The 26,690-nt window shown below is 39.3% G+C and overlaps 1 protein-coding gene across 2 annotated transcripts in view; it reads left to right on the top strand.

Moving 5' to 3' along the window:
- The window catches only part of LOC121513348 (thrombospondin type-1 domain-containing protein 7A), a 365,219-nt gene that overhangs the window by 93,035 nt on the left and 245,494 nt on the right, over window positions 1–26,690 (top strand). For both annotated transcript variants that reach the window (XM_041793044.1, XM_041793043.1), the window contains exon 2: window positions 18,649–19,483. In XM_041793044.1, coding sequence (XP_041648978.1) covers window positions 18,649–19,483 — 835 coding nt within the window. The remainder of the gene's footprint in view (window positions 1–18,648; window positions 19,484–26,690) is intronic.

Below are 26,690 nucleotides of genomic sequence, written 5' to 3'. Positions count from 1 at the left end.
AGTCACGATCACAAAACGTCTTTTTGTTTTTGTCCCCATGAAGGCGCTGGTAAGATTTGCCTCACATGTTTTAAAATGCAAAATAATTCAAGTTTAAACTTTTGATTAACAATGTGATTAATAATGACAAACTACTGAATCTCAGTGATCGGTAATGATTGCAAACACTGATAATTTAACCATCCTAATTAAAGTGTTTAGTGGGATGTAACGTACAGTAATGATCAGTTAGGCTGTCTTGATTTTCTGTTGAATTCTTGCAGCCACAGTCACACAGCTATGACTGGCCTCTACAGAAGCCACTGCTGTAGACTGGAGTGAATATTTTTGAGATATTGACAGTTTTAAGAGTGAAGAGAGAACAGCTCACTTGAAGTCAGGCTCTCTCCTGTTAAATTAAAACGAAAAAGCGTGGTGTGTATGTGTCAAACAGAGGAGCAGTATCACAGGCAGCAGGTATTTACCTCCCTGCCTGGTCCTGACCCTGTGACTCCAAGAATTTAAATCTCTTTCATGTTGCCAACAGCGATATTGTGACTGCTGAGCATGTGGGTGTTGTTGGGATTGGATTGCACTCTCCCTAATTTATCTTGTCACTCCTCCATCCTCTGGGGGTGTTTTCAGAGAAAAAACGCAAACACAACCTATCTGTAAACAACAGAAAAAGAAAAAAACACAGCTTGTCTTCCAGTTTCTGTTGCTCACTCTTGGCTTCTTCCTCTTGTAGTCATGCCTTTCTGGTTCTGCTTTAGTTCCAAAGGCTTAGACTCATAATGATTCTGCTTACCCACACATGAATACCAATTTAGTTCTAAAAATAGTGACAATTCCCATTGAGTTTGACTGCTGAGGCCTCAAATTTACCTTGCTGGATCTTTTTGGCATGCATCTTTTCTTATCAAAAGGGCCGTGAATGTTGATCTCTGATATCTTTCTGATATCTTTCACACACCCACATGGACAGATAAGAGCAACCCAAAAAATCCTGCAACCTGACAACTCCTTCAGAGGCCGGTCTGCCCACTGGGCAGCCCAGAAGCACCAAAAAATCCAACTTTTTTCCCATTTTTTTGTATGTTACCATGTGTACAACCAAAAGCAACTCCGAGATGGCATTAGCCAGCCAACAGGAAGTGAAGGATGCTGTGGTTGGTGATTTTTGTATGCTGTTTGTCAAAGCTTTCATGATTAAAATGGAGCAGGAAAGGAGGCTTTCACATTTGTTTGACCTTTGATCCATGTATTTGCCTGCATATTGGTCAGTTTTGCAAGGTGAATTCAATCAGTTTGTCCACTCAATAACTCAGCTGGAGATTTCCGCTGATACAGGACTGGAGCAGGAAACTCTTTGAGTTGTAGCGGGTATCTGAGAGGTAGCGGTGAGTTTTTACTCTTCTGTACCTTGAAATAGTAGTTTCAAAGTTGAAATTATAGTGCATTGCTTTCAACTGAGTGAATAGCTTCTTCCACATTTCTACAGAGTATTCCTGTCACCTGGTTTGAGCACTTTGCAACTTTGACAACAGCCATAGTTGTGTCATAAGAAGTGCATATAGCTTTACAGCACTAGCTCACACACCAGCCTTTGACTAAAAAGATGCCAGTTATCCCGTCTCGGCACTATGGCTGAAGTGAAGAGGCAGAAGAAGGCAATGATGGATGAAGAAAGAGTGACTGAGCAACAAGCAGAACGAAAAGCAACAATCCAAGACCACTGATTGCCCTGAGTGACCTTTTTAGCAGATAACTACATAACGTTAGGCTGTATTGTTAGTAGTGTCATATGACTACTAGCTGTAGAAAGTAATCTAATCAAAGTTATTGCTCAGGCTTGTATCCTTGTTGATCTCAAAGTTTGGAATCATTCCATTTAGCCATAGACTGCAGACATCACAGATAGTTGAATACACATACTCAGTGTAAAAATAGTTCGCAAACAATGGCCTTTAGATGCTAGCAGAGTCTTATTTGTGCAGAATTCCTCATGCAACTTCACCCTGGTAGTCAGCAAGTCACTGCGGTTCTTTGGCTTTTACGACATCTTCGCTGGCTTTGCCACTGTCTGTCAATAAGTACATGTTGTCTTTTATTACAGTATCCCCACCAAGCCAGTTTCAGAGCTAGTGCTTAGCCCTTAGGGGTTAAGTGTGATTTAATCATCTGCTATTTGTGTCACATGATAGCATGAAAACAAAGCTACATTTTGCATTACAATCACTTAGTGTGGAAAGCACCATTTGTACACTTTCTTTCGTTTTTTGTTTGATGTCAATAGACCACCTAAAACAGGAAATATGATCATTTGAATATGACAGTGGACCATACTGTAATACTACTGTTGGCTGAAATATGGGCACAGGTCTCTTTGAGCAACTATTTCTGGAACAACGGAGGCCGCGCAGGTTCGAATCCTGCCAACAACGCCAAGTCTGTAGTTTCAGAAATCGTTCAGAAAAGAGAGCTGTGCCCATATTTCAGCCAAGTGGGGTCATGGTTTATTTGGAGATCATGATAGATAAACTTTCTATATAAAAGTAGGAAATGTTTGTCTTACTAGGTAACTGATGCAAAGAAAGCAACTTAAAGCGCATTGGACTTTAATAAGTCATTTTGTACGTGCACTCCTGCATATTACTTGATAACGGTGTTAATCAGTTATTTTATTGGACTGAGATGTACTAATAACCAGGAAGACTGTTTTTTTAACAAACAAGACAGTAAGACAACAGTGCAAAACAAACATTAAGGCAAAAGCAAAGCAGTAGTGGTCCAAGGAGGAGTCGAGTCGAGAATTGTGTGGGCCTCAAATGAAAGAAAGCTAGCTACGAGCACTAGAGCTGCTGGGAAGACAATTATGTTTACAGTGACATAATGATAGTGCTCTCTTGCTAACTCTATCCTGTGTAAAAGCAAACCACTTCTCAGATTGTTAAATTAATTGGAAACCAGCTCTAACTCTGGCCCAACACCAGGCCTGGAAGTGGCTTGTTGGAAAAAAAGGCATTAGACCTGTTAGCACCGAAGCAAACCAGACTAAATTCCTAAATATTGCTTTAAATGTAACAGCAAATGCAGTGCTGATATTCAACCAAAGAGTAGTTCTGGTGTACATCTGTATTTGTAACAAGTGAGATTTTTTGGCTCTATGTGTCTTTCTGTTGTGCACTCTAAATAGCAGGAATGTGCACCATGAATTTAAGAGTTTAGACCAGATTTCCCTTTAGCTACTTTCACACTGCTTCTCTTTTCCGTGTCTGTTATGCCTTCGTTCCGCAACGCTGTTCTGTATGAAAGCGACCGTTTCGCAATGGGGGGTCAATCTCGCCCCATCTCTTATCCAGATCGAGAGGTACTATCAGAGCCGTAACAGAATTTTCTGCAACAAGTATGAAAGGACGTCACGGCATTCCGCAACAGCGAGTGTGCGCTGCCGTCCCCATAAACGGGAGATTTAAAAACCAGCGTGGTTTAATCGAGCGGCATTTCATTGGAGAAAACAACAGGGGATAAAACAAAGAATAATGTAGATTAACTGGAGAGACTTCGAGGTTAGAGAGCTGATCACACTGTACAGGACAGAGCAGATACATCTCTGCTCACAGCAGCGTCTGATAAGTTCCATGATGTGTTCAAGTGAGCTCGGTACTCTGAAGTTTCCGACCTCCGACGTAAATACGTGTGTTGTGACATTGCGTTAACATTCATTTTGATCAATTAGATCCAGAGACTTTTTTTTTCCTCAATGTTTCTGAGTTGGAAGTCCAACTTTTAGCTATTTTTATGCTATATTTCATTTAAAAAAATACAAAGTTTTGAACTGAGAAATCCAGAGTTTCGAGTTTCATTGAAAGCAGCAGAACAAAACACTTTGCTTTGGTGAATAGACCCCCAGAATCAATAAAGTTTTCCATCTTACTGGCCCCTAGTAGACTCCCTCAAAGGTGGTTGGAGAGTCCTAAAATCTGGGTGTGCATGCAAAGCTTGCGGCACAAGCAAATGCTCACTTCTGCAGCGGGTTTTCAGATCAATATGATTCTTTAGTGTGAATACAGAAGCATTTATTTAGCATCTGAGTTCAAAAATGCACATTTAACTTACAGGATTCATGCACTTTAACAATGACAAAATAGCTTTATTCAGTTATGAAATCATTTCCATTGTAGAATTGAAAATACTGTTTTGCATGCAGAGAGGAGCAGAAAGCTAAAACTGGAAAGGACTATTTAACCTCATGCAACTTGTTGAAACGTCTGCTCTGCTGCTATTCGCTGGACATGATGAATAAAGAGTCATCAAAGAGGCTCCTTCAAGCCATGCGAGGACAATTGTGGTATTACAGCTAATGTAATTTAGATCAAGTATGAGCAGGGAGCCTTAGTCAATGTGGCTTAGCTGTGCGCAGCCCAGGGCACCGATCACGCTGAATGCAGGCCGAGGTTAACAATCAGCCATGAATGCTAAGCTGCTCAAAGTATTCCTTCAGATGTTAAGTATTAGCCTCTAGTCTTGCTCTTCTTTTCTACAACTTGAGCTTTTTTTCACGCTAACCCCTGATGCACGTTGTGGCACATTAAGATCAAGAGGCTAATGTCCGTACGCTGCTGGATTGTGATCTTTTAAGTGCGGTGTGTGAGGAAAAAATGAGGTGAAAGGCAACTTTGTCCATTTAGAAACTCTATTTAAAGCTGCTCGTGCTCTTTTAACACAAAACCAACTCTTCTCTTATTCAATCTGGATTTGTTTTGCAGCTCTTGGCAGACGAATTCTCCACTGAGCTTAATGTGACTCAACATGGCAACTTCAGTGTGGTAATACAGAGGTCTCCCAAAGGCTATGCAAACATGCAGTCATCTCATTTTAGTACAAATCATTAATTCTGTCTAAACTGTGAAGCTGCATGGATTGCTAAATACTCCCAGACTCGATGTGATTTTTCATGAAGTCAAACAGCATGAAGAGAGAGGAATAAAAAGTACTGTTTTGACTTTTTTAGGCAGTTAAAGGTAGCTCAAAGTCAAACTGGTGTCTCGCAGTGTTGATTTAGAGCTGATGGATCAATTTTCAGGCACAATTTGCTCTGGATTTCAAACACCATTCACGTCGTCGTGACCACAAGACAAGCTTCACTAAAGCATTTTGACGAGGCATTCAGGCTCTAACGATACCTTCAAATACTATGTTTTTGAGCTTTCTCCATAAAATAAATATAGCCACGCATAAAATCAAACCTGTGTAAAATCATCCCTCTAAGCTTTGATGTAATCTGACATGTCGACCGAGCTCATTCTCATTTGGTGGAACTGTGTGGGAGAACAAATCCATTGAGACCCGAGGCTTACACAATATATACATTAGCTCACTTTTTCTGTCAGACTGCTGCTTCTTATTACTCCAGAGCATATATACTGTCCACATACACACTCCGACAAAATGCTGTGGGAGTTTTCACTCCAAAGCTGCAGCGATGTTTCCGTAAGGATGGATCGGCTCTATAAACTTTCCTGAACAGTTCACAGACTCTGCTGTACTTTGCAAGGACTTAATTTTTACTGATCGAGCCAGCTTGTACTTCATTCGACCTTTTTCCACATAAATGGAATCCAGACTGTCTGATATGGAGTGGCTATAGCATGGAGGCGAATTGCCAGCCAGACAGCCGAGATGATCCCTGACCCAGACGAGAAATAAAAAGGTCCCATCATGGAGCATGAGAGCGAGATGTTGTCGATTTGAGAAATAACAAACAAACAAGAGGATAGAGAGCGAGAGAGTGCGACACAGTGACCCATTCATTAGTGGAGCTGACCCCACAGGGACAAAGACGCCGTTCATTAAATAGACACTCGAGGCCCAGTCAGAGATCAGACTCTCACCCGACAGAGAGGATATCACACTCCACATATAGCGTTAGAGTAAAGGAACAGCAGGGCCGGGGGAACTCCCAGGAGACCTGTAGAAGACATCATGAGAGGCCCTGTGGAGAATGGATAATAGCTCATTTTGTTATTAAGTTATCCAAAAGTGCTCCGAGACATTTCATTTTATGATCCATAATTATCATCAGCACATTATGGACCCTGCTTCTGCATTCATTTAATAGATGAGAAAGCCTTCTCCTGCACGGTAGTGAAATGGTTGGGGCTTTGGCCTTGCAACAAGAAGGTTCTTGGTTTGAATCCTATGCAATCACTCATGTATGCATGTATTGTCATACAGTGTTAATTTTGTTGACTAATTATTTTCATTGTAGTTGTCGTTATAAGCCTTTTTTCCCCCTGAAGAAAATGGACAGTAACTAATAAAAACAAGTGCACATGGACAAAAACTAAAACGAAATGACACTTTAGTTAACAAATAAAAACGAGCCAAAAATGTTTGACAGAGACTTTATCCAATCAGACCTAATTTTGTCATGTAGAAAGTAGGGGCAAGCAGGGCTTGACGTTAACTTTTTTGCTCACTGGCCACTGTGGCTACTTGTTTATGAAAAGTTACTAGCCACCGAGGATTTCCACTGACCACAATTGTGTTGATTGGAGACTATGTGTTACATGCAAAATTGGGTGTGTCTGGAATGAGATGAAACACATACTCCATTTCCTTCTTTAATGGATCACAACTGCTTTTGCTGCGTGGTGGCGGGGTAAGTTGGGGAGAGAGCCAATCATTAGACTAAATTTACTGTAAATTTCGTCAACTAAACTATTGGGAAGTTCCGTCAACTAAAACTGGATTAAAACTAAAACAATTTAAATTACGACCAAAACTAAAAGATATTTTTGACAAAAGACTATAACTAAAACTAAATTGAAAAGTGCTGTCAAAATTAACACTGTTGTCATATTGTATCTGTATGGGGCTAAAAAGTAATCTAGTTTTTGATGATATTTTTTTATTTGACTGGTACTGAAGATTAAAATCGGCTTTAATGAGTGAGAATATGAAGCTTATATGAAGGCAGCTCTTCTCCTCGCTCATGATTCTTTGGTGACAGCAGCACAAACACAAACTCGTCTTCAGGATGCTGCTCCAGACATGCATGAATTTTTAATTTGCCTTTTTCAGAGAAAATATTCCAACTGCAGAATGACTCCAGCCTGAAAAGATTTACTGTATTCAGTGTTCCAGATACACACTTCTAAGTGGATTATCTGGTGTACTGTCAGAGGAGTCGTACTATCTCAGTTAACGGCCACAATTTTTTCTAAACGCTGGTATGGAACAAACCAGAAATGTCATGGGTGCAGGAGGGTTAATCTCAACAATCAAAGCTGACACTATGTTGACACACTGAATTTTGAAGTGCAGAGTAATTAGGGGCGTTTGTTTTTGTAACTGTCAGGGAAACCTGGCGTGCAAAAATGGCTGGAAATTGAGTTTTCAGCCACCCTTTTTAATTAGAATCAGATCCCTCTTGGTTTTGGACTGATTAAGCAAAATTGTTCAACACTTCACCTTGGATTTTAAGAGAGTGGAATGAGCATTTGGCTGTGCTTTCAATATTTTCTTACATCAAATGACTAGTCAGCCAATTTAGAAATTAATTGGCAGATTAACTGATGAGGGAAATGAGTTTGTCTCATTTACAGTAAATTAGTACTCATGTACTCCAATGACACCTGACACCTTTCACTAAAAAGTGACTCATCCTGGTCACTTTACTTTCTTTACCTTTCGTCCCAAACTTTTATAAACACTGTGATACACCCTGCCAGGTCATCAGTCAGTGAAAGAATGATATATATTATCCCAAATATAGCAATTTCATAAATATGCCTCAGTGATGCACACTTTCAGCCTGTTTTGCATATAATCTAACGTGAATGTAAAGTTTCTGTTTATCAGTAAATAAACTATCCTTTATAATAATGAACAGATGCAAAAAAGGAATGATTTTTGTCCCTGAATGAAGAAACTCAATTTACATTTAGATTGCAAAGGCCACAGCTCTGTGCACGCAGTTTTCGATGCTTCATACTGATGCTCTGGAATAATCTTTGTTTATTTTTTTTGTTTGATTTTTTACCACAAAATAGCAGCTGAATGCAGCAATCAGAGCAGTGATGTAATAGTGGGAATGATGAAATGGACTTATCAACAAAAGCAATATCAGGCATCTCTGCTGATAAAAAATATTGTTAAGGTTTTTCTTAAAGGCCTGGGGCCCTTTACAAAAAAATCTCCTCATGATATTTTTGATCTATCAACATGATATACAACAGTTTGACAACCATCCCAACTGGGGAAGTTCCAAGCAACTAGATGGAAAACTTCATTTCAGACTATCTGTTTGGTCTAACAGTGAAAAACACTCAGAAAAAGTCCAAATTCGCAATCACAGCTGAATACAGTCCAAAATCGTACTGTGTATCCCATTTCCTGCTGTTTATAACTGTCAGTCATATTCTAATGAAGCTGCCATTGATTTTAAATGCTGCATAGCTGTTTGATACTTTAATGCCAGCAAGCATTGTTACATTTTGTTGGCAGTGTGGCTAACATTAGCAATGTTAGCAGCCTGGCCTTCAGTCCGCCTTGCAGATTTGCATCCATATTCCTGTACTGAATTCAGGCTGGCCCACAGTATTGTCTAGGCCCCTGAAAACCATTGAATGGGCCCTCCCCAGTTTGATTAACTGATCATGTCACTGCATGTGTGTTGGATCATTAGCATTGGTGCTAGTGTCCAGGCTAACAGTTACCTCATTTTGGAGCTGTGTCAGGCTATAACAGGGTTCTGAAGTTTTTCGTGCTGCTTTTTAACCACTTTTCAACACTGTTTGTGCTCATTTTTTGCCCCTTTTTCCACTCCCAGCACATTTTTGCCACTTTAACTAATTTCTGCCAATTTTAACCCCTTCTTAGTTCTTTATTATCCTTTTTTGCAAGTTTTTTGCCACACAAAGCCATTCTTTTATGTTTTTTTAGACCATTTTTGCATGTTTAACCCATTTTTGCCAAAGTTAAACAATTTTGCCATGAATTTTAAAACACCTCCCCATTTTCCACCATTTTTTTCATCTTTGTAATCCATTATATCACATTTTAACCCAATTTATCTTAGTCATCTGGTCATTTTTGCAACTTTCTTGCTACTTCTATTTAAAATTTTCTCTTTTTTGCCAACTTTTGCCTATTTAACCCATTTTGCTAGTTTAAAACATTTTAGACCACTTATTTACCATTTTTCAGCCATTTTTGCCATGAGTAACCAATTTTTGCCACTTTAAAACTATTTAGACCACTTTTCCCATTTTATCCAGTTCATCTGACCATTTTTGCCACTTTAACCTTTTTTTAGTATTATTGGCCTATTTGTGCTTGTTTAGCCCATTTGTGAATCTTTTAAAAAAAAATTTAAGACTTTTATTTCTTTTTCACCACTTGCTTCCCATTTTTGCATTTTTGTAAACCATTTACCTCTTTTCACCACCAATCTTGTAAATATTTGCCACTTTTAACCCAATTTTGCCAGTTTATGCAGCCTATAATATTTCAGTCACCCCCTTGTGGCTGACCTAGGTAATAGGTGCTCATCTCAAAATGCTAATAATGGTAATAGTGTTTTTACAAGAAAATGTTTATCACATCAGAATATTGATTTTATTGTAGGAAAATTCAACATCCAGCCCCCAAAGCTTCTGTGAAGAAAAATCTGGCCCTTGTGCAAATGGAGTTGATGACCTCTGGTTTATAGGGACAAATCAGATCAAGTATTTAATGAGGCAATAGAGGCTGGAATAAATGAACTCTTATGTGGTCTTGTTCTACATGATGGTACCATGTATCTGTGAGCAGGTTTTCACCAGACAGAGGTCCACTCTGATCATTTAGGATGGTCTCTGCCTTCCTTGTGGATCTGATTCTGTAAAGCAGGGGTTCTCAACCTTTTCAGCCGGCAAAATAAAGAGACCGGGACCCCCACTGTACCTGAAGGTGGTTGAACACAGCCATGCACAATCAGGAATAGTCATGCCCAGACAAGTCTGCCATAAGGGGGGATAAATGGGAGAGCTTTCTGGGGCCCAGCCAAATGTGGGGGACCATGAAGGTCAGGAAAATCATGGTCAGTTGTAAAGTTAAGCTGTGATATCCTTAGTTTATATTTGACCTGAATAATTACTAGTCTTATAAAAACAAAAAAATATGTTTTTTTATTCTTTTGTGCCGTAGTAACTAGCCTTCTTAAAAATGGGTTAAAAACGGCAAACACTGGTGAAAAAGTTGTTGAAAGCAGATTTTGAAATAAGCAGAAATGGCAAAAATTAGATTTAAGTGGTACCAAAAAAGCAAATAATGGCAAAAACAGGCATTAAATAAGTGGTCAAAGGGGATTAAAAAGTAGCCAAATGGGTTTAAAGTGGCAAAAATGGGTGAAAAATTTGGTGAAAAGGGAGGAAAAATTGTTTAAAACTGGTTAAAATGGGTTTACATAGGCAAAAATGAGCAGAAATGAGTTAAACAGGCAAGAATGAGAATAAAAAATAATGAAATGTGGTTAAAATGGGTAAAAATGGTTAACAGGAAAAAAGAAAATGGAAAGAATTGGGTTAGATGTGACCAAACTTGGCAGGAAAAAAATGGTGGAAAGGGTTTAAAATTGACAAAATGAGTTATAAGTGGCAAAAATGTGTTAAAATTGGCAAAATTGGTGTGAATTGGCAAATTTGTCATTTAAAAAATTGTCTTTTTTGAAGGCACCTGGAGACCCCCTTTCAGTGTCTCGTGACCCCCGATGGGGTCCCGACCCCATGTAGAGAAACACTGCTGTAAAGGAGTGAAAGCTCTTCTGCAATTTTACAAAACACTTTTACAATGCTGCATAGTTTCACAAAAGATATGTCAAGATTAAACGTTTCAGTGTACAATAAAAACTACATTCACTGGTGAGCCTTAGCATTAAAAGAGATAAAAGACAGAGTTTGATTAGGCATTTTTCCAACATAGATAAGATAGGATTTCTATAATAAGTGAAGATTTGCTTCAGTAATACCAAATTGAGACTCCTATCTTAATGTAAGACTTCGGGTAGGCGGTCTCTGTAACTCAGCCCCCTGATGCAGAGCAGCATGACAGTCATTGATAACTCTGTGATTACTTCCTGCTAAAACATGTGATAAATGGAGGTGAAACACAGTTTGTTTCCAGCATATCAAATGGTCCTGTCAGGCCTCATGTAATATTGAAACGCTCGCTGAAGGCGATCAGGGCCTGTGCATTGATTTACATGTGGAGGAAAGAGCAAGTTTGATGTAAACAGTGCAACAAAGGTCTTACATAACAAAATTGTGATAAAGGGCATATGAGGGAGGATAAGATTAATTCAAAATGAGAAAAAGATTAAGGATATAGTGGGACAGGTTATACACGGCCAGGCTTTGTGATCATTCTTCGTTGAGAGCGTTTTATTCCACATCCTGAGCCAGAGAACTGTCTTTGTGAACTTTTGTCAGAATGGATTAGATTTGGGTGTGAGGTATTTTATTTCAGGAGTGGGGAATCTATCTGATTCTACTTCCTCTTAGGTTTTGGATGAAAAATCCTCTTCGCCGCATTTCGTCTTCCACCTGGAAACTCTATATCAGCTCTGACTTTATCAGTTTGTTCCGTGAAGGCAGGCCTTCTAAGTCTCCTTTTTCTATCATTGGATTAAAAATAAACATCACATAGATCTTATGGACTCAGACAAACTTAGAGGAATCATCTAGAGCCTGTGAAATATAGTTTACCCTTTGAATCTCATTCTCAAACACCAGAGGGTCTCAAAAGGAGTAAATGTACAGTAGTTTAATGCGATTTGAAGCCATAGATAGTCCAGAAAACCTTGAAATCGCTTGATGATGTGGACATTGATGGAGTGTGTTGATAAGTGACTTTTTAGAATCATCTTTCAGGCTCTTATGATTGCAGCGATTTGTCGACAGAAGAAAGACCATGTCAGCTTTATCAGCAGCTGAAATCAGAGACGAGGCAACAAGCTGCCTCATCAGAAGCAATCAATGCCAGAAATCTGCCCCTGATTTCCTGCCAGGCATGGACGCAGGTTAACATGAGCTGCCCCACGTACCCAGAACCCATCGCCCACAAAGGCTCCAATCGGCCTGAGGCCACATTCGAATATAATCAATTACCTCGGAGGTTAACGTGAGGTGAGAAGTGAAGCTGCCCAGTTACTTTGATTTCTTCTCCTGTGCAGTATCAATAGCTTTTGGATAACAGTCTGCACTCAGGCAGCCGGTGGTAATTAGTGTTTTTCAGCCTGCAGAGACACCAGCTGACTGGGTGAAGACAGTTTCCATCGAGTCAAGTTTTCTTTGCAGAGGAACACAAAATGAGACTCCATAGAAGCTTTAGTCTCAAATTGAAGAGTTACTGAGGGCAAAGCAGGAGGAGTGTGACCAAAAGTTTTATTATGGAACAGGGTGTGCAGATCACAGTGTGTGGGAGCTGTGTTTGTATTTATAGCACCTACAGAAGTTTTTTAAGCTAACAGAACTGGGGGATGAGAGTTTTTGAAACCTCTAGTTTTTAATATCCCAAAGGTACACATAAAGGAAGTATAAATAGCTTAAAACAGACATAATACTGTACATCAGCAGAGATTTGCTGCAGTTGGTGATAAATATAACAAGAAAGAATGTCAGAATGGTGCTGTAAATAAACCATCAGTATCACAATTAGGACTGGCAGCATTATTGCATTAACATCACTTATTAGTGCATTATTTTTGTAAAATTGCACCAATGCTATTATTTACCCTTTCAGCACACATTAGTTAAGCCACTGCAGCATTTCCCTGCAGAAACAGTGATGTAGAATAAGTCCACCACTGCTCTTTAATGTAATCTCTAAACCAGTGTTACTCAACCGTACTCAACCAAAGAACCAAATTGTTGAAAAATACCTTTGCAAGAGCAACAATCTAAGTGGTGAAAGTGGCAAAAAAAGCTTGTAGTAGCAATAACAATAAGTTAAAGGAGGCAAAAAGCAACAAAAATGGGTGGAAAGGGGCGAAAATGTGGAGGAAAATGTGAAAAGGGTCAGAAAGTAGCAAAAATGGGGGAGGAGTGGCAAAAGAATGAGTTACAGGTGGCAAAAAATGGTCCAAAAGTGGCAAAAATGATTGAAAAGTGACTAAAATGGGCAAAAAGCAGTCAAGAGTGGCAAAAATGGGCAATAAATAGGAAACAAGTGGTATTAGGGGCAAAAGGTAGCTTAAACAGGTGAAAAGTGATGAAAAAGGGCAAAATGGGATAAAAGTGGCAAAAAGAAGTGGCTAAAATGGACAAAAAAGAGGAAGAAAGTGGTATTTAATGACAAAAAGTAGCTTAGAGGGATGAAAATGGAGAGAAAAAATTGTGAAAAGGGCAAAAATGGGACAAAAGTGGCAAAAAGAAGTGGCTAAAACAGGCAAAAAAGAGGAAGAAAGTAGTATTTAATGACAAAAGGTAGCTTAGATGCGAGAAAATAGAGAGAAAAAATGGTGAAAAGAGTAAAAATGGAATAAAAGTGTCAAAAATTGGTAAAAAGTTGCAAAAAAAAAAAGTGTCAAAAATTGTCGAAAATTAGGGAAAAAGTGGTATTTAATGGCAAAAGGTAGCTCAACTGGGCAAAAATGAGATAAAAGTTGCAAAAGTTGGAAAAAAGTGGCAAAAATAGGCAAAAAGAAGGAAAAACGTGGTATTTAATGGCAAAAAGTAGTTTAGATAGTTGCAAAAAATGGTGAAAAAGGTTTTCTGGGGGAATAATATTCAAAATTAAGACATTAAAGAGCCACAAAAATCTCAAAAGAGCCACATGTAGCTCCAGAGCCACATGTTGAATATCACTGCTCTAAACACTCACAGACAGCTCAGTAAACAGGTCAAGAGTCGTCTGCACCTTGTAATACAAAACATTTGCCTGTTACTGTTCACTTATTTCCTTTTCAATCCATTACATGTTCCTTTTTTTCTTTGCAAATATTTATTTTGGGCATTTTTGTGCCTTTGTTTGATAGAGGAAGGACAGTGGATAGAGTCAGAAACAGGGTAAAGGGCCTTAAGCCATGTCCGCATACATGGGGCGTGCCCCAAACCACTAGACCACTTGTGCCCCATGTTCCTTTTTTCTGTGTTTAGTTCATGTTAAAGTCTTTGATCTTCCTGAAGTTCCTTATTTCAAAGTAAAAGCCATCTGAACCAAAGAGGAAGTCAGTTACCATTTGTTTAAGACAGAACAAAAGTCTTAAACGACAAAAGTTTTAAATGCAACAGTCTTAAATGTCAACACACACGAGGCAGCCATCTCTTTTGCCCCTGCCTTTTCACCCCTGGTAATATGCCTGGAGACTGCCATGCTGTGGGACATCGACAGCACAACCAGAGACTCATGGCAACCCCACTACGCACAGGGATGGTACCCTAGGCCACGCTTACCTGCCACATCCACTCCTTACTACGCCCTAAAGGTGTGGACTTTGTCATATTTTCAACAGATTATCTTTCCATGCCCCTGGTGATATGCTAGGACATCCAGAGCATGACTGGGGCTATGTCAGTACTTCTTCCTGCCCAATGGTGCTCTCAGGCAGCATGCTTGCAACATCTACACCTTACACCGGCCAGTTTTTAGCCCAAACATGCCTTAAAGTCCCTGTGAAATGATAAGACAAATCTTTATTTTAGATCTGTTTTATGACAGGCCATTGTTTCATGAACCACCAGGCCAAATTTGAGCCCTGAAAAACATCTCTAAGTTTATAAAATGAAGTTTAAAATCATGAAAAATTAGGATGGTGTGGGCTTGATGGTGTAATGAGCTTAAGCCATGCCCACTTATGAGAAATACGACCCCCTAAGGTTTTTAAAAAACGCTTCTGATCAGAACAAAGCTACCTGGCTCTGTGCCAGAGCAGAGACAGAAGCTGGAGGTTACATTTACTGTTTTCTGGCACAAATCTCCCTGTTATAATGATCTGTAGGCCACCGTGGCAGATAGATTTAGAAAATTTGCCTCACAATGAACAAACAGCTGGTTAATGTTCAATGAAGGCAGTGACAGCAGCTAACAATAGACTGCACTGAGATGAACTGCTCTGTGAATTTATGTTTTTGGTCGGGGTAATTCCCCATCAATACTAGTGATGTCATGGGCTCAGGGTTTTTGCCCTGCTCAAATTAATCCAAGCCAGGAGAGAGGTGAACATTTTTTAACGGTTTAAATAAAAAATTCAGTCACTGCTGTGTACAGCAAACTTATTCCAACATATCTAGTGTGTTACAGAAAGTTTGGGTTTCACTTTACAGGGACTTTAAAGTAGCCACAGGATGGATTTGAACGCGGACCATCCACACACAGGGCCATCTGTACCACTCTTGTTTGTAGTTTTTGTTGTTGTTTTGATTATTTTCATTGTTATTTCTATTGTTGTGGTTGTTGCCATTGCTGTATGTGCTATTATGACTATGTTATCATCATAATAATTATAATTATTATTATTAGTAGTAGTACCGGTTATAATAGTAGTAACAGTTTTTGATTTTTGCTATCTTAATAGCAAGAATATTGCATATTTTACACCCAATAGTGACTATTTTTAGAAGCTGATTTAAACATATTTCATGCATTTGTCCACGTTTGCTGCAGCTGTAAGTGTATGTGTGATTTATTGTCCGTAAACTACATCACTTGTGTTCATTGCAGTTTAAGCACATGCCACTCACTTCACACTGGGGCCCATTGATGTGCTATAAATAATTTCTGGACCACAGTGGAGCTCTATGGCCCATAGGAACAAGTTACATCATGCTTTGGAAACACAGACAATACGGAGCTCAGATAGTAGGATGGATTCATTGTTGGCTCTGTTGACAGCCAAAGGAAAAAAAAAAAACATCATATGGAATATTCAAGCTTTATCCTTTAAAGCTGCTCTAATAATCTGTACTCCAGCCAAGTATTGATATTTTCTGTGCTAATTAGAACAAATGTTTTCTTATGTATAATGATGGATGATAATATGAGGCTACTCAGTCTTGTTGGAGGACTGTTTGTTGGATCCCTGCTTCAATTAGCATGAGAGGATAAAAGTGGGCTTTGCCAGAGACTTGTGTCTTGACAAATGTGTTTTATTGATGTTTGTGGCGATTCCTGCAGCCTGCCAATAGAGTTTGATAAATGCCTCAGATTACTGTAAATTGGCTTTCAGACATTATTTTGATCGCTTTGTGTTTGTATTGCCTGTTCATCCCTCCGTCCCGTAGCACTTAGACGTTTTTGCACGAAGAGTTGTGTCTAACTGGAGTTCAGCACAAAACAAGGTGACAGGTTATTTTTATTGAATATGACACATTTTCTGCACTCACACATCAGCTGCTGTGGGTTGCCAACAGCTTTTCAACACATTTTACATCAAGGACAACATTAGAGGAGTCTGTGAATTGACTCTGTCATCCTTGAAGATGCATTATTTGCGTTCCCTCACTTTGCAACAACAGCTTATGTAAACGCTGCAGTTTTCTTTAGTGTTGGACTGCTTGAAGTGTTTGAATAATAGATGCTTGTATAATATATATTTCTCTTTTAGAGGCACAGTAAAATTTGTACATGATTTGGATGGTTTTCGTTGTGCTTAAAGATGTTTGTTCATTCTGAGCAGCTTTTCAGATCACATTCTGGCAATTACTTCTAAATGATCCATAACAGGGCACCAAGATTATACCTTTTAATTTGTGCAGTCATTGTTCTGATAATATTATGGCAACATTTTTCGCCTTTATAAAAGCAGTTTTCTATTACATCAAGTACTATACCTTAAGCAGGGCACATATGGGTCAGATTCCACCCCTTCTGACCTAAGCCAACAAAGGTCCCATTGTCATATGTTTTAACACATTTTCTTACTAGATTTTCTTGCGGTGTGAGGCGTGTTAAGAGTGGTTGCCACTACTAAATGTTCAATATTTAGGATTAGAAATCCTTTTGTGTGGGGGCAGCACTGACTACAGGCAAACAGGCGTGAGCAGGATTGTTACATGGAATGTAATAAGGAAGCACTGACTGAAAGAGGAAGCACAACAAACACAGCCATGGCAACTACAGTAAACAACCATTCCTCAGTAGGTATGGTCATCTTGGGACCAGAAGGTTGTGGTTCAATCCCCAGCTCCTACAGTCAAATGTCGATGTGTCTGTGCAAGAAACTTAGCACTGATTTGCTCACACTGTTGTGTCAGTAGCATGTGAATGCGTATGGATGCATTAGAATGGGTATTAGCTAATACTGATGGCCACTCTACAAAGCCGCCTTCACCATCAGTGTGTGAATGTGGGATAACTAGGTGTGAATGGTGTTTTGGGAAGTCAGATGACTAGAAAAGTGCTATAAGAGCTCAAGTATGGGATCATTGTTGCAACACTCAAGAGCACTTTTTTTTTTTTTTTTTAAGATTTATGGACTTTTTGTGCCTTTATTTGATAGTTGAGGACAGTGGACAGAGTTGGAAACAGGAGAGAGAGTGAGAAGAGACATGCGGCAAAGGGCCACAGGCCGGATTCAAACCCAGGCTGCCCACATACATGGGTAGCGCCTTAGACTGCTAGGCCATCCATACGCCCCTAAAGAGCACATTTTGAAGTTTTGAGAGCATTTCTTTGATTTAAGGCTCAGATTTTTCTCCAAATTATGCATTTAAAACGTCTTTGTGCTCAAAACGGGCTCAGATTTTCTTTGTATGTGCTCAAAATGTCTGCTCACTCTTAAATCTTTAGCTGCTTGCTTAAATTTCACTTGCTCCTGCTCAAACCACTATCTTCCCATTCAGGCTGCCTGACTTGCTTGAGAAACTTGCCACTCTGATTATTTTCTGTGGGTGAATGAAAAAAAATCCTCTGCGTCCGTATGAAACGTTCTCTGCTTGAGCTTGTGATTTCTCTGAATTAACTCAAAATTTTCTCTACGGCCTTGCAAAACTTTCTCTGCACTGGCTGAAAACTTTGTCTGCACATTTATAAAACTTTGCATGCTGATGTAGAAAACATTCTCTGCACAAAATCAAAACTTTGCACTTGTACGAAATTTTCTCCACATATGATAATTACAAAACTTTCTCTGCACACATTCAAAATCCTCTCCATACAAGCCTGAAACTTTCTCTGCATGCGTAGGAAATGTTCTCTTGGTACATACAAAACTTTCTATGCCTCTACTAATAACTTTGTCTTGGTACAAAGTTTATTTTTCCATGTGTGTGTAAACTTTCTAAGTGTGCACAGGAAACTCTTTCTGTGTGCCTAGGAAACATTGTCGACTTTTGTGGGAAACACCCCCTGCACATATATGAAGTTTTTCTGCGCTTGCTCAAAACTTTATATGCATGTGGGAGAAACTTTCTCTGTGTGCTTCTGAAACTTTCTCAGATAAAAATCAGAGGGGTAGTTTCACAACTAAGTGGACACAGCCTGAATGAGAGGAGAATGGTTTGAGCATGAGCACATGAAATTTAAGAGTTGAAAGCAAGCAGACATTCTTAGCACAGAATAAATCTGAAGACATGGAGGCTGTTTGAGGAAGAACAGAATATTTTAATCTCTTTCTAAGGGTTGCATCGGAAACTTAAAGGTCTGTTGTGTCATATTGTAATATGTGCTTGTTCATCTATCTCCCAGGTCCATGGGGGCGGTGCATGGGCAGCGACTGTGGCCCAGGTGGCAGCCAAAGCCGAGCAGTCTGGTGTGCCCATGTGGACGGCTGGACGACGCTTCACACCAACTGTGACCAGAGCCAGCGCCCTTCCAACCAGAGGAACTGTTTCCGTGTGTGCGACTGGCACAAGGACCTTTACGACTGGAAACTGGGTGCTTGGAATGAGTGCATGCCAGTTTCAGGAAGGACCTTTGGGGCCCTGCGGCCTTTCACATGCAGCGGAGGCGAAGAGGGCATTCAGACCCGGGAGGTGGGCTGCGTCCTCAACTCAGATGGGTCTCCAGCAGAGGATGCCATCTGCGAGTACTTTGAGCCCAAGCCTCGCCTGGAGCAGGCATGTTTGATCCCGTGCCCTCAGGATTGCGTGGTGTCTGAGTATTCACCATGGACGTCCTGCTCCAAAACGTGTGGGACAGGCCTCAAGAACAGGGTCCGTAGCGTCCTTGTTCCTCCACTTTTTGGAGGTTCGGTTTGTCCAAACCTGACTGAGTTCCAGTCTTGTAAACTGGGGCCTTGCACAGGTCCAGAGGGCATGTACAGTCTCAGGCTTGGACCGTGGGACCTTTGTACTCTCCCGCAAACTCGGACAGAACGGCAAGTTAAGCGCAGGAGAGGTAAAGGCCAGGGGCTTAGGGAGAGAACAGGAGTCAAAGACCCAGAGACAAGGGAGCTTATCCAGAAGAAACGAACCAGAAATCGCCTTAACCGGCAAGAGAGTCCATTCTGGGATATCCAAGTGGGATACCAGACCAGAGAGGTGATCTGCATACACAGGAATGGCAGCTCTGTAGGACGCAAGTGAGTAAGAATATTTTAATGTGAATGTGAAGGCAAGGTTTGATTTTTTCCTTCCCTCTGTGAATCATCTACCATATAACTGGTCTTTTTCAAAGAAATTGACTTGAATGTTAGCAGTACTGATTCTTTTATAGTAAACTGTTTCTAACATGTCCATAGAGTGACAATAAGGGGTACTGATGGAGAGGTCTATGTGTTGTTAAAAGCTCAACATGCTGCCAGTTTCGTCTTCCTGGAAGTTTTCCTCGCCCTGTCAGGAGGTGACACTCCAGGGAGGATGTTTATCTGCTGTGTCTTTGTCACTGCGGCGCTGTCAGAGCGATGAGGCACAACTTCCAAAGTGCATTTGATGTCAACTTGGCGAGATAGAAGTGGCAAAGCAGCCGAATTTATGACACTAGTTCAGTCTTAGCCATAACCATTTTGCAGCCCTGTACTTGAAATATATTGGTACTCATCCATTCAAAACCACGGGACAAAAACACAGAGAAGCTGCCTGATTTTTAAAGTGTACAAATGATGTGAGATGCAGCACATCAGCAGTAAAATGTTTGCTTTGCTAAGTTTGTATTGCTACAATAAGTCTTCTAAATTAAATAGTAATAGGGAGGGTTTTTTTCTGTGTTTTCTTCAGCTCAGATTGAGTGCTGAATGCAAACACACTGAAAACAACAATAAGACATTTAGAGTTTGCTTTCCTGTGAGTTTATCTTACACAAGTATTTATGCCTTCTCCCTAACAAACAACACCGGTTGTATATCTGCTTAAGTTTGGTGCAGTAGACTTTCTATGACCCCTTTTCACTTCAAGCCTGATAATTTAAAGCAACAACAGTAACAACAAAAAGATAAGGACCAACCAACTTGTCAGCCTCCCTTAAAAATGTTTGTATTAGCTTATACATAAACTGAACTCCCTGTATTCTTGTTCTTCTAGTGTCTGAGGCAGCCAGATAGCTTTAAAAGCATTACCACCACCATCTTGGCCGCTGGAGGACTTAAACTGATTGGCATGATCCCCAAAAAAGAAAAAACAAACCCACATGTAATCACTTTTGGATTAGTGATGCACCAATCCAACTTTTGGAGCTCTGATACTGATCTGATACCTGGGCTTCTGCGTATCTGCTGAGACCGGTCTGATCTAATGTGATAAATTAATAAGTTATATTCCTCACCTGTAGCTATTCCCATTGACTTCTATATCTATAACAAGTCATTTTTCTGTAGTCCAACTAATGTTACTTAAGAGCAACTAGAAGTTCCTTTTACTCTCTCATAAAAGCAGGTTTCATCAGAACAGAAAGTAAAAAATCTCTATTTTAAAAAGTACATATTCCAAAGTAAAAGCATAAAAAAGAACTGATTCTTGGGAATATCTGTTAACTGAGCTGTGAAGGGTTACTAACATGGAGAAAGCAGCATTAAATGAAAATAATCAGACTTCAATGAGCCATTTTGTACATGCACTCCTGCATAGTTCTTAATGTTTAATGTTTTACACTTTGTTTTACAGAGTAAGCATTCTGAAGCTGTCTCTTACCCTTAAGTTGTTGTTTCAGATAAGGCTGAATGACACTGGGACAAACTGGCATTGCATCATTTTTATTTCTGGGATATATATTGTGGTCTTTGATTAAAAAAGTGAAACTATACCAGATAAATAAAAGATAAAGTGTTTTTTTTTTTTTTTAAGAATTATTTTTGGGCTTTTGCCTTTATTGATAGAGGAGGACAGTGGTCAGAAACGGACACAGAAATGATAGAGCTGGGAGAGACATTGAGGAAAGTGCCACAGGCTGGTGTAGGTACCAGATCTGTCCGGGGGTCCTGCGCCTGCTGATGACGTGGCACACTGTGATTGGCTGTGATGACGTAGCGCATTTTTATTGGCTGGAAACTTACACTGTGGAATGGCGAACCCGTTAGCTTTCTACGACGCTAACGTTGAAAGCTAACTTCAGTGTCGTAATGTTATTTATACTTCGACGTTCTCTTTACTTCCGAATAAACCACTTTCAACTGAGGATGTGAGAAACATAGGACTTTTCTGTCTCGGACAAGACAGAAAAGTCTTAGTTATTGTTGTTTACTGCATGCCAAACATACAACCATTAAGAATAGTTCTTTAAAGTCCCATAACTTTTTAAAATTAATGTCACATTCCTGCAGCACACATATTCTTAAAGCCCAGGTTGTCCTAGGTTGATGTTTTACAAGCTTTTTCTGACAATAAGTCCAGGTAAGACAAAAAGGCCCGGAAGGGTTAAAATATGATTTATTGAAATTGATTTAAAAAATTTGATCAATAGTAATTAAAACAAGTCACTGTGACAGCCCTAATAAGAAGCAACAAAAATATAGTGCTGATCAGTGGTTTTGTGTTCTATTTTGAACCGTTATAATGTAGTCTGTTGTAACATTTTGATGTTGATGGAACTTTATTGTAAATTTGTCAGCGATTCTTCTAAAGAATTTTCTCTGTTCTCTCACATTGCTCCTTAACTTACATAATTCAACCTGTCATCCCTGTTCCCTAGAAAGTTTGCTTTGAGGATTCTGATCTCCAGGAAAGAATCAGTGATGATATCAGCAGAGCAACCATTCACAGAACACATATGTGTCACATGGCAGTTTATTCATAAATCTGATCAATTATAGACTAAACCAGTTCATTAATGCTTTGTTAGCGCTGAGCTCTCTGCTGTGACTGGGATCAAAAATTTCAAAGGAACCATGAAAACAACTCACACACCCTTAGGAGCATAAATATTAATCCTTGACTTGTTTATTTCTCAGTCTGAAATATTTATAGTTGTTTTGCCACTTTTGGAAAAGTGGAACAAACTTCCTATTGAAGCGATAACCCAGTCATTTCCCAGCCAGACGCTCTCTGCTCATAGTGTTCCTTCATTCCTAATTTTCTTTGATGAACATCTGCCATCGAGCCTCCTTAGTCCTCGGCTCTTCCCAAAGAGGCTGGATTATTCAGTCTTCTGCTCCTGTCACACTTATCAAGCTTGAAATATAAGCTTGAAGAATTTTAGCTGTGTCATTGATGGATCGTAACACATTACATCACTGCATCGGATGCAGATGGTGCCAAAATGTGCATCTGTTTTTACCACAACCTGTCATCCTAGACTTTTTACAGGATCAGAGGCACAATCTACTCTGTGTTGTTCAAAATTTGTGCTCGCTTGCAAGGAATATGACTCAAATGAAACAGAGCTTTCAGTGTATATTCACAGAGTTAGACAGATGCCAGTATAAAGCATTCCCACAAGGGAACATTTCTGTGTGCTATACACCAGGTAAACCATGTGTTTTCTACAACTCTTAGCCAAAGACATATCTCTGATGTTTTTGGGTCAATCTGTCTGATTTTTTTTGGGACGTGGTTCTTTCCATAAGAATTTTTTTTTAAATCCCACCTCTTCAAAATGGATTAAGTTTTTGCAAGAACTCAAGATAAGATAAGATAAGATAAGATAAAATAAGATGGCATACGGCCAATAGAGCTGATTCTAAATTTGCTGATGGAGTGATAAAAATGACAATCAGGATTTGTGCACTGTGTTGTATTTCTAAACTGACAGGATGTTTTGAGCGTTCAGTATTTGATTGACTAGAAAGGAAGCGATTTGCTAAGGAGTGCACTTAGCATACTCATTGCTGCAACGATGGAGTATGTGGAATTTGAGGGGGACAGTAACATCAGAAAGTGCTTCCTAAATGGTGTGTGAACAATATAATCAGTTTGTATGTGCAAACATTTAGAACATCAGTCATTTGTTAGACTAATTGTTACATCAATAATATAGTAATGCAGGAATGGCTGTGGAGCTTGAAGATGGAGCTGCACTTTAATTGTAAGTGCATCAGGTGAAATTTTTTCTCAGGCTTAAATATGTTTAAAATTAACATTGATATCTTGAATCAGTACAAGCTGAAATTGTCTTATTATCATACATATAAATCAAAACCATGCTTGAATGTTAAACTTAGCTTTGATCTGATGAAAGCTTTTTGAACATGACATGGTGTCTGATCTCAGTTTCCACTGTTTTACGTTTTATATTTTATATTTTATATTTTATATGAAAAATGACATGGAATATAATATAATACGTATTTTAGCTTACCATTCTTAATGTGTGACAACACAGAAACATGATTGCAATGAGAAAATGGTCCACACCTCATTATAACCAGGTGTCTGAAAAATATTAGAAAAATGTATTTTTTTTTTAAGATAAGATAAAAGCTGCAAGAACCCTTAAAATCCATGTAAAGTGAAATTCTAACTTTGTGTCTTAACACACTAGAAATGTTGGAATAAGGTTGCTGTAAACGTGAAAATACTGAAATCTATGTGTGGCAGAATTTTTGATTAAGTCCATTAGAAAATTGTTCAACTCTTTCCTGGCTTGTTTTGATTTGGGTGGGGCAAAAATATGACATCACCAGTTTTGATGCTGATTTTCCCCACAACAATATGAAATGACCGAATAGTTCATCTCATTACAGTCTGTTGTGAGGTAAATTTCTAAAATCTATCAGCTGTGTTGGCCTAGGCGTCACTGATAGTATCATGATGGAGAAATTTGTACCAGAAAATGGTAAATTTAATCCCTAACTTCTGTCTCTCTGCTCTGGCAAGGAGACAAACAGCTGAGCTCTGATCGAAAGCCTTTTGTTTGTTTGTTTGTTTGTTTTGTTTATATCTGAGAGGATTGTATTTCTCATGAGGAGGTGTGGCTTCTGCTTATTCACCCAACACGCCCACAGCATCCGAGAGCTGATTCATGCCTCATTTTTCTTGATTTTGAGGCTTCATTTTATAAACTCAGAGATGTTTTTCATGACTGAAAATTGGCCTGGTGGTTCATAACACAGTGGCCTGTCATACAACAAACCTTTAATACAGATTTTTTATATCACTTTACAGGGACTTTAGTTTTAAATAAATGTATGACATTTTAAAAATCACAATCTACGCCTACTGTAAATTAAGGAGCTGTAGGCTCTCTCTTTAAATACTTGGCTCCTTATTCCATTGTTTTGCTAGAAGGATGTTTATTCTCTGAAATACTGTAAAGATATAAATGTATTCCCTGTAGCCACAGCTATACTATCATTAGGAGGATGAAAACTAAAACTTGACTGGTGGGCAGCGGCATGCAGCCCTAAGGTGTTCATTTGATTTTTGAAATGTTATGTTTTTGCAAAAAAAAGTCTTCAAGGCTTGAAAGCTGGAAAAAAAATGCTTTTTAACTCATTTGACCCACATAGAATTTCTGATTTTAAAGCATTCCACCGGCAAACGGTTGTGAGGGATGCAGCTCAAGTAATGAGCTTACAACTGCTGAAATATGGAGACTTTGTGCCTGCTTTTATTCCATCTGAAAACCCTTGGAGTCTTTTGTTGCACGTCGCTGTGTTAAACCTACACTCTTAAAAGTGAACATTTTCCAGACATCATCTTACTTATTTAAATACAGAATGATTGTGTCCTCATTCTGTCTCGATGACTGAGATGAAGAAATAATGACTTCTTTTCACAACTTTGAAATCTCCTCTAAAAAGCTTGGGAATGCATACAACAAATGGCAAAAGATTCAAAGGATCCAGTTGTGTAGAAAATGGGTCATTGGCTGCATTAAGGGCTTTTTTAAAACACACAAAGTTCCATTTGAGACAGTGAAATCAAGCCATCACCCCCAGTGCGTCACACTCACTGTTAAAATTCTGCTTTGTTTTCCTCCCATGCTGTATGAGCCGGCACACCAAACATGTTTGGCACAGAAGCTAAACTAAGATTTTTCACAGTGTCACTTCAGTAGCACTTCAAAGACTGCAGAGGTGTTTTAATCTGAAAAACACAGGACTTAAAAGCAGGGAAAGAAAAGCACTGCTCACTCTCAGCTCATACATTTCCTCACTTAGACCAGAAATCCAAGTTGCTGGAGGTGAAGTGTGGTGGCAACGTCTAAATGAGAGGTTTCTAAATGAAGCAGAGCTGTAATTAGCACTAATAGCTCGTCAGCTGCAACGCCTCGAGGGGAAAGACTTCCAGAAGCAGCCGGCTTTCGTTAGAACAAATTTCTAATGAATCGGTAGGGACCAAACAAGGACTGGTTAGTCATTACATCTAAATGCCATTTAGATGATCAAAAGATGCGTGTTAGTGATTGATCGGGGCTTGTTTTGATGGGGTTAACACTCGAGACTCTAGAAAACAAGAACCATGCCACAGAACTCTTTTTCACTGAGAATATGTGACACTGATTATGCAGCGTGGATGCTAATGAGACGAGCTAATGACACAATGTAGCAGCAGCAGTCAAGGGCAGAGATTTCCAAGTGAAATGGTGCACTCCAATGTTAGTGTCAAATATCTGCTGCTCTGATATGTTCAAAGAGCTAAACTAAGCCTTCAAGGCATGCTGGCATGTTGACTTTAACATGGCAGTTGGAGGTAGCTGAAAGGTTTAACATCACAGTAATGAGGCGTCAAAAAGCAGCTCACTGCACAACTGTTTACCATAAATACATACACTGAGACCATGTGATGCTGCAGTTTCATCACTGAAACCTTCAAGCATTTTTTATTCACCCCAGCAGAATTTTCTATGCTTCCCTGTTGGTGATAGCTGCAGGATTCATTGTGTTTATAGTAGGGCTGTCAAAGTTGACGCGTTAATGCGGATTAATCCATCATCATGATTAATCTGATTAAAAATTTTAACGCAATTAACCCATCTACAGCAAACATGTCTGGCCCTTTCTTGATTTAAAAATTTTGGCCCAGTTGAATTTGTAATCAAATAGCCCTGGCCCATATATTCCCTTCTTTCTTGAGTCTGTTTGCTAATGCAAAATGAAATGCGATTAATATAGATTAAAATGAATGATATTTAATCATGATTAATCTAAATTAATCCACAGCAACACTGTGATTAATCTGATTAAAAATTCTAATCTTTTGACAGCACTAGTTAATTGGAGGTGTCATGGCTTTTCAGACTGGGTGCGTGGCGGCTGCATCTCAGTGGCAACATGGCTTGATTTTCATTTCAGTGTGCAAGTCAAGGCTGTCAGACTGCCTGCATGAGCAACATGTCTTACAAGCTTAATATGCTTAATTCAAATATGAATAATGTAATAACAACCCATATTCCAAGAAAGTTGGGGCTGTGCAAAA

The sequence above is a fragment of the Cheilinus undulatus genome, linkage group 8, assembly GCF_018320785.1.
Source record: "Cheilinus undulatus linkage group 8, ASM1832078v1, whole genome shotgun sequence".
NCBI lineage: Eukaryota > Metazoa > Chordata > Actinopteri > Labriformes > Labridae > Cheilinus > Cheilinus undulatus.
This window is presented reverse-complemented; position numbering and strand designations above follow the sequence as displayed.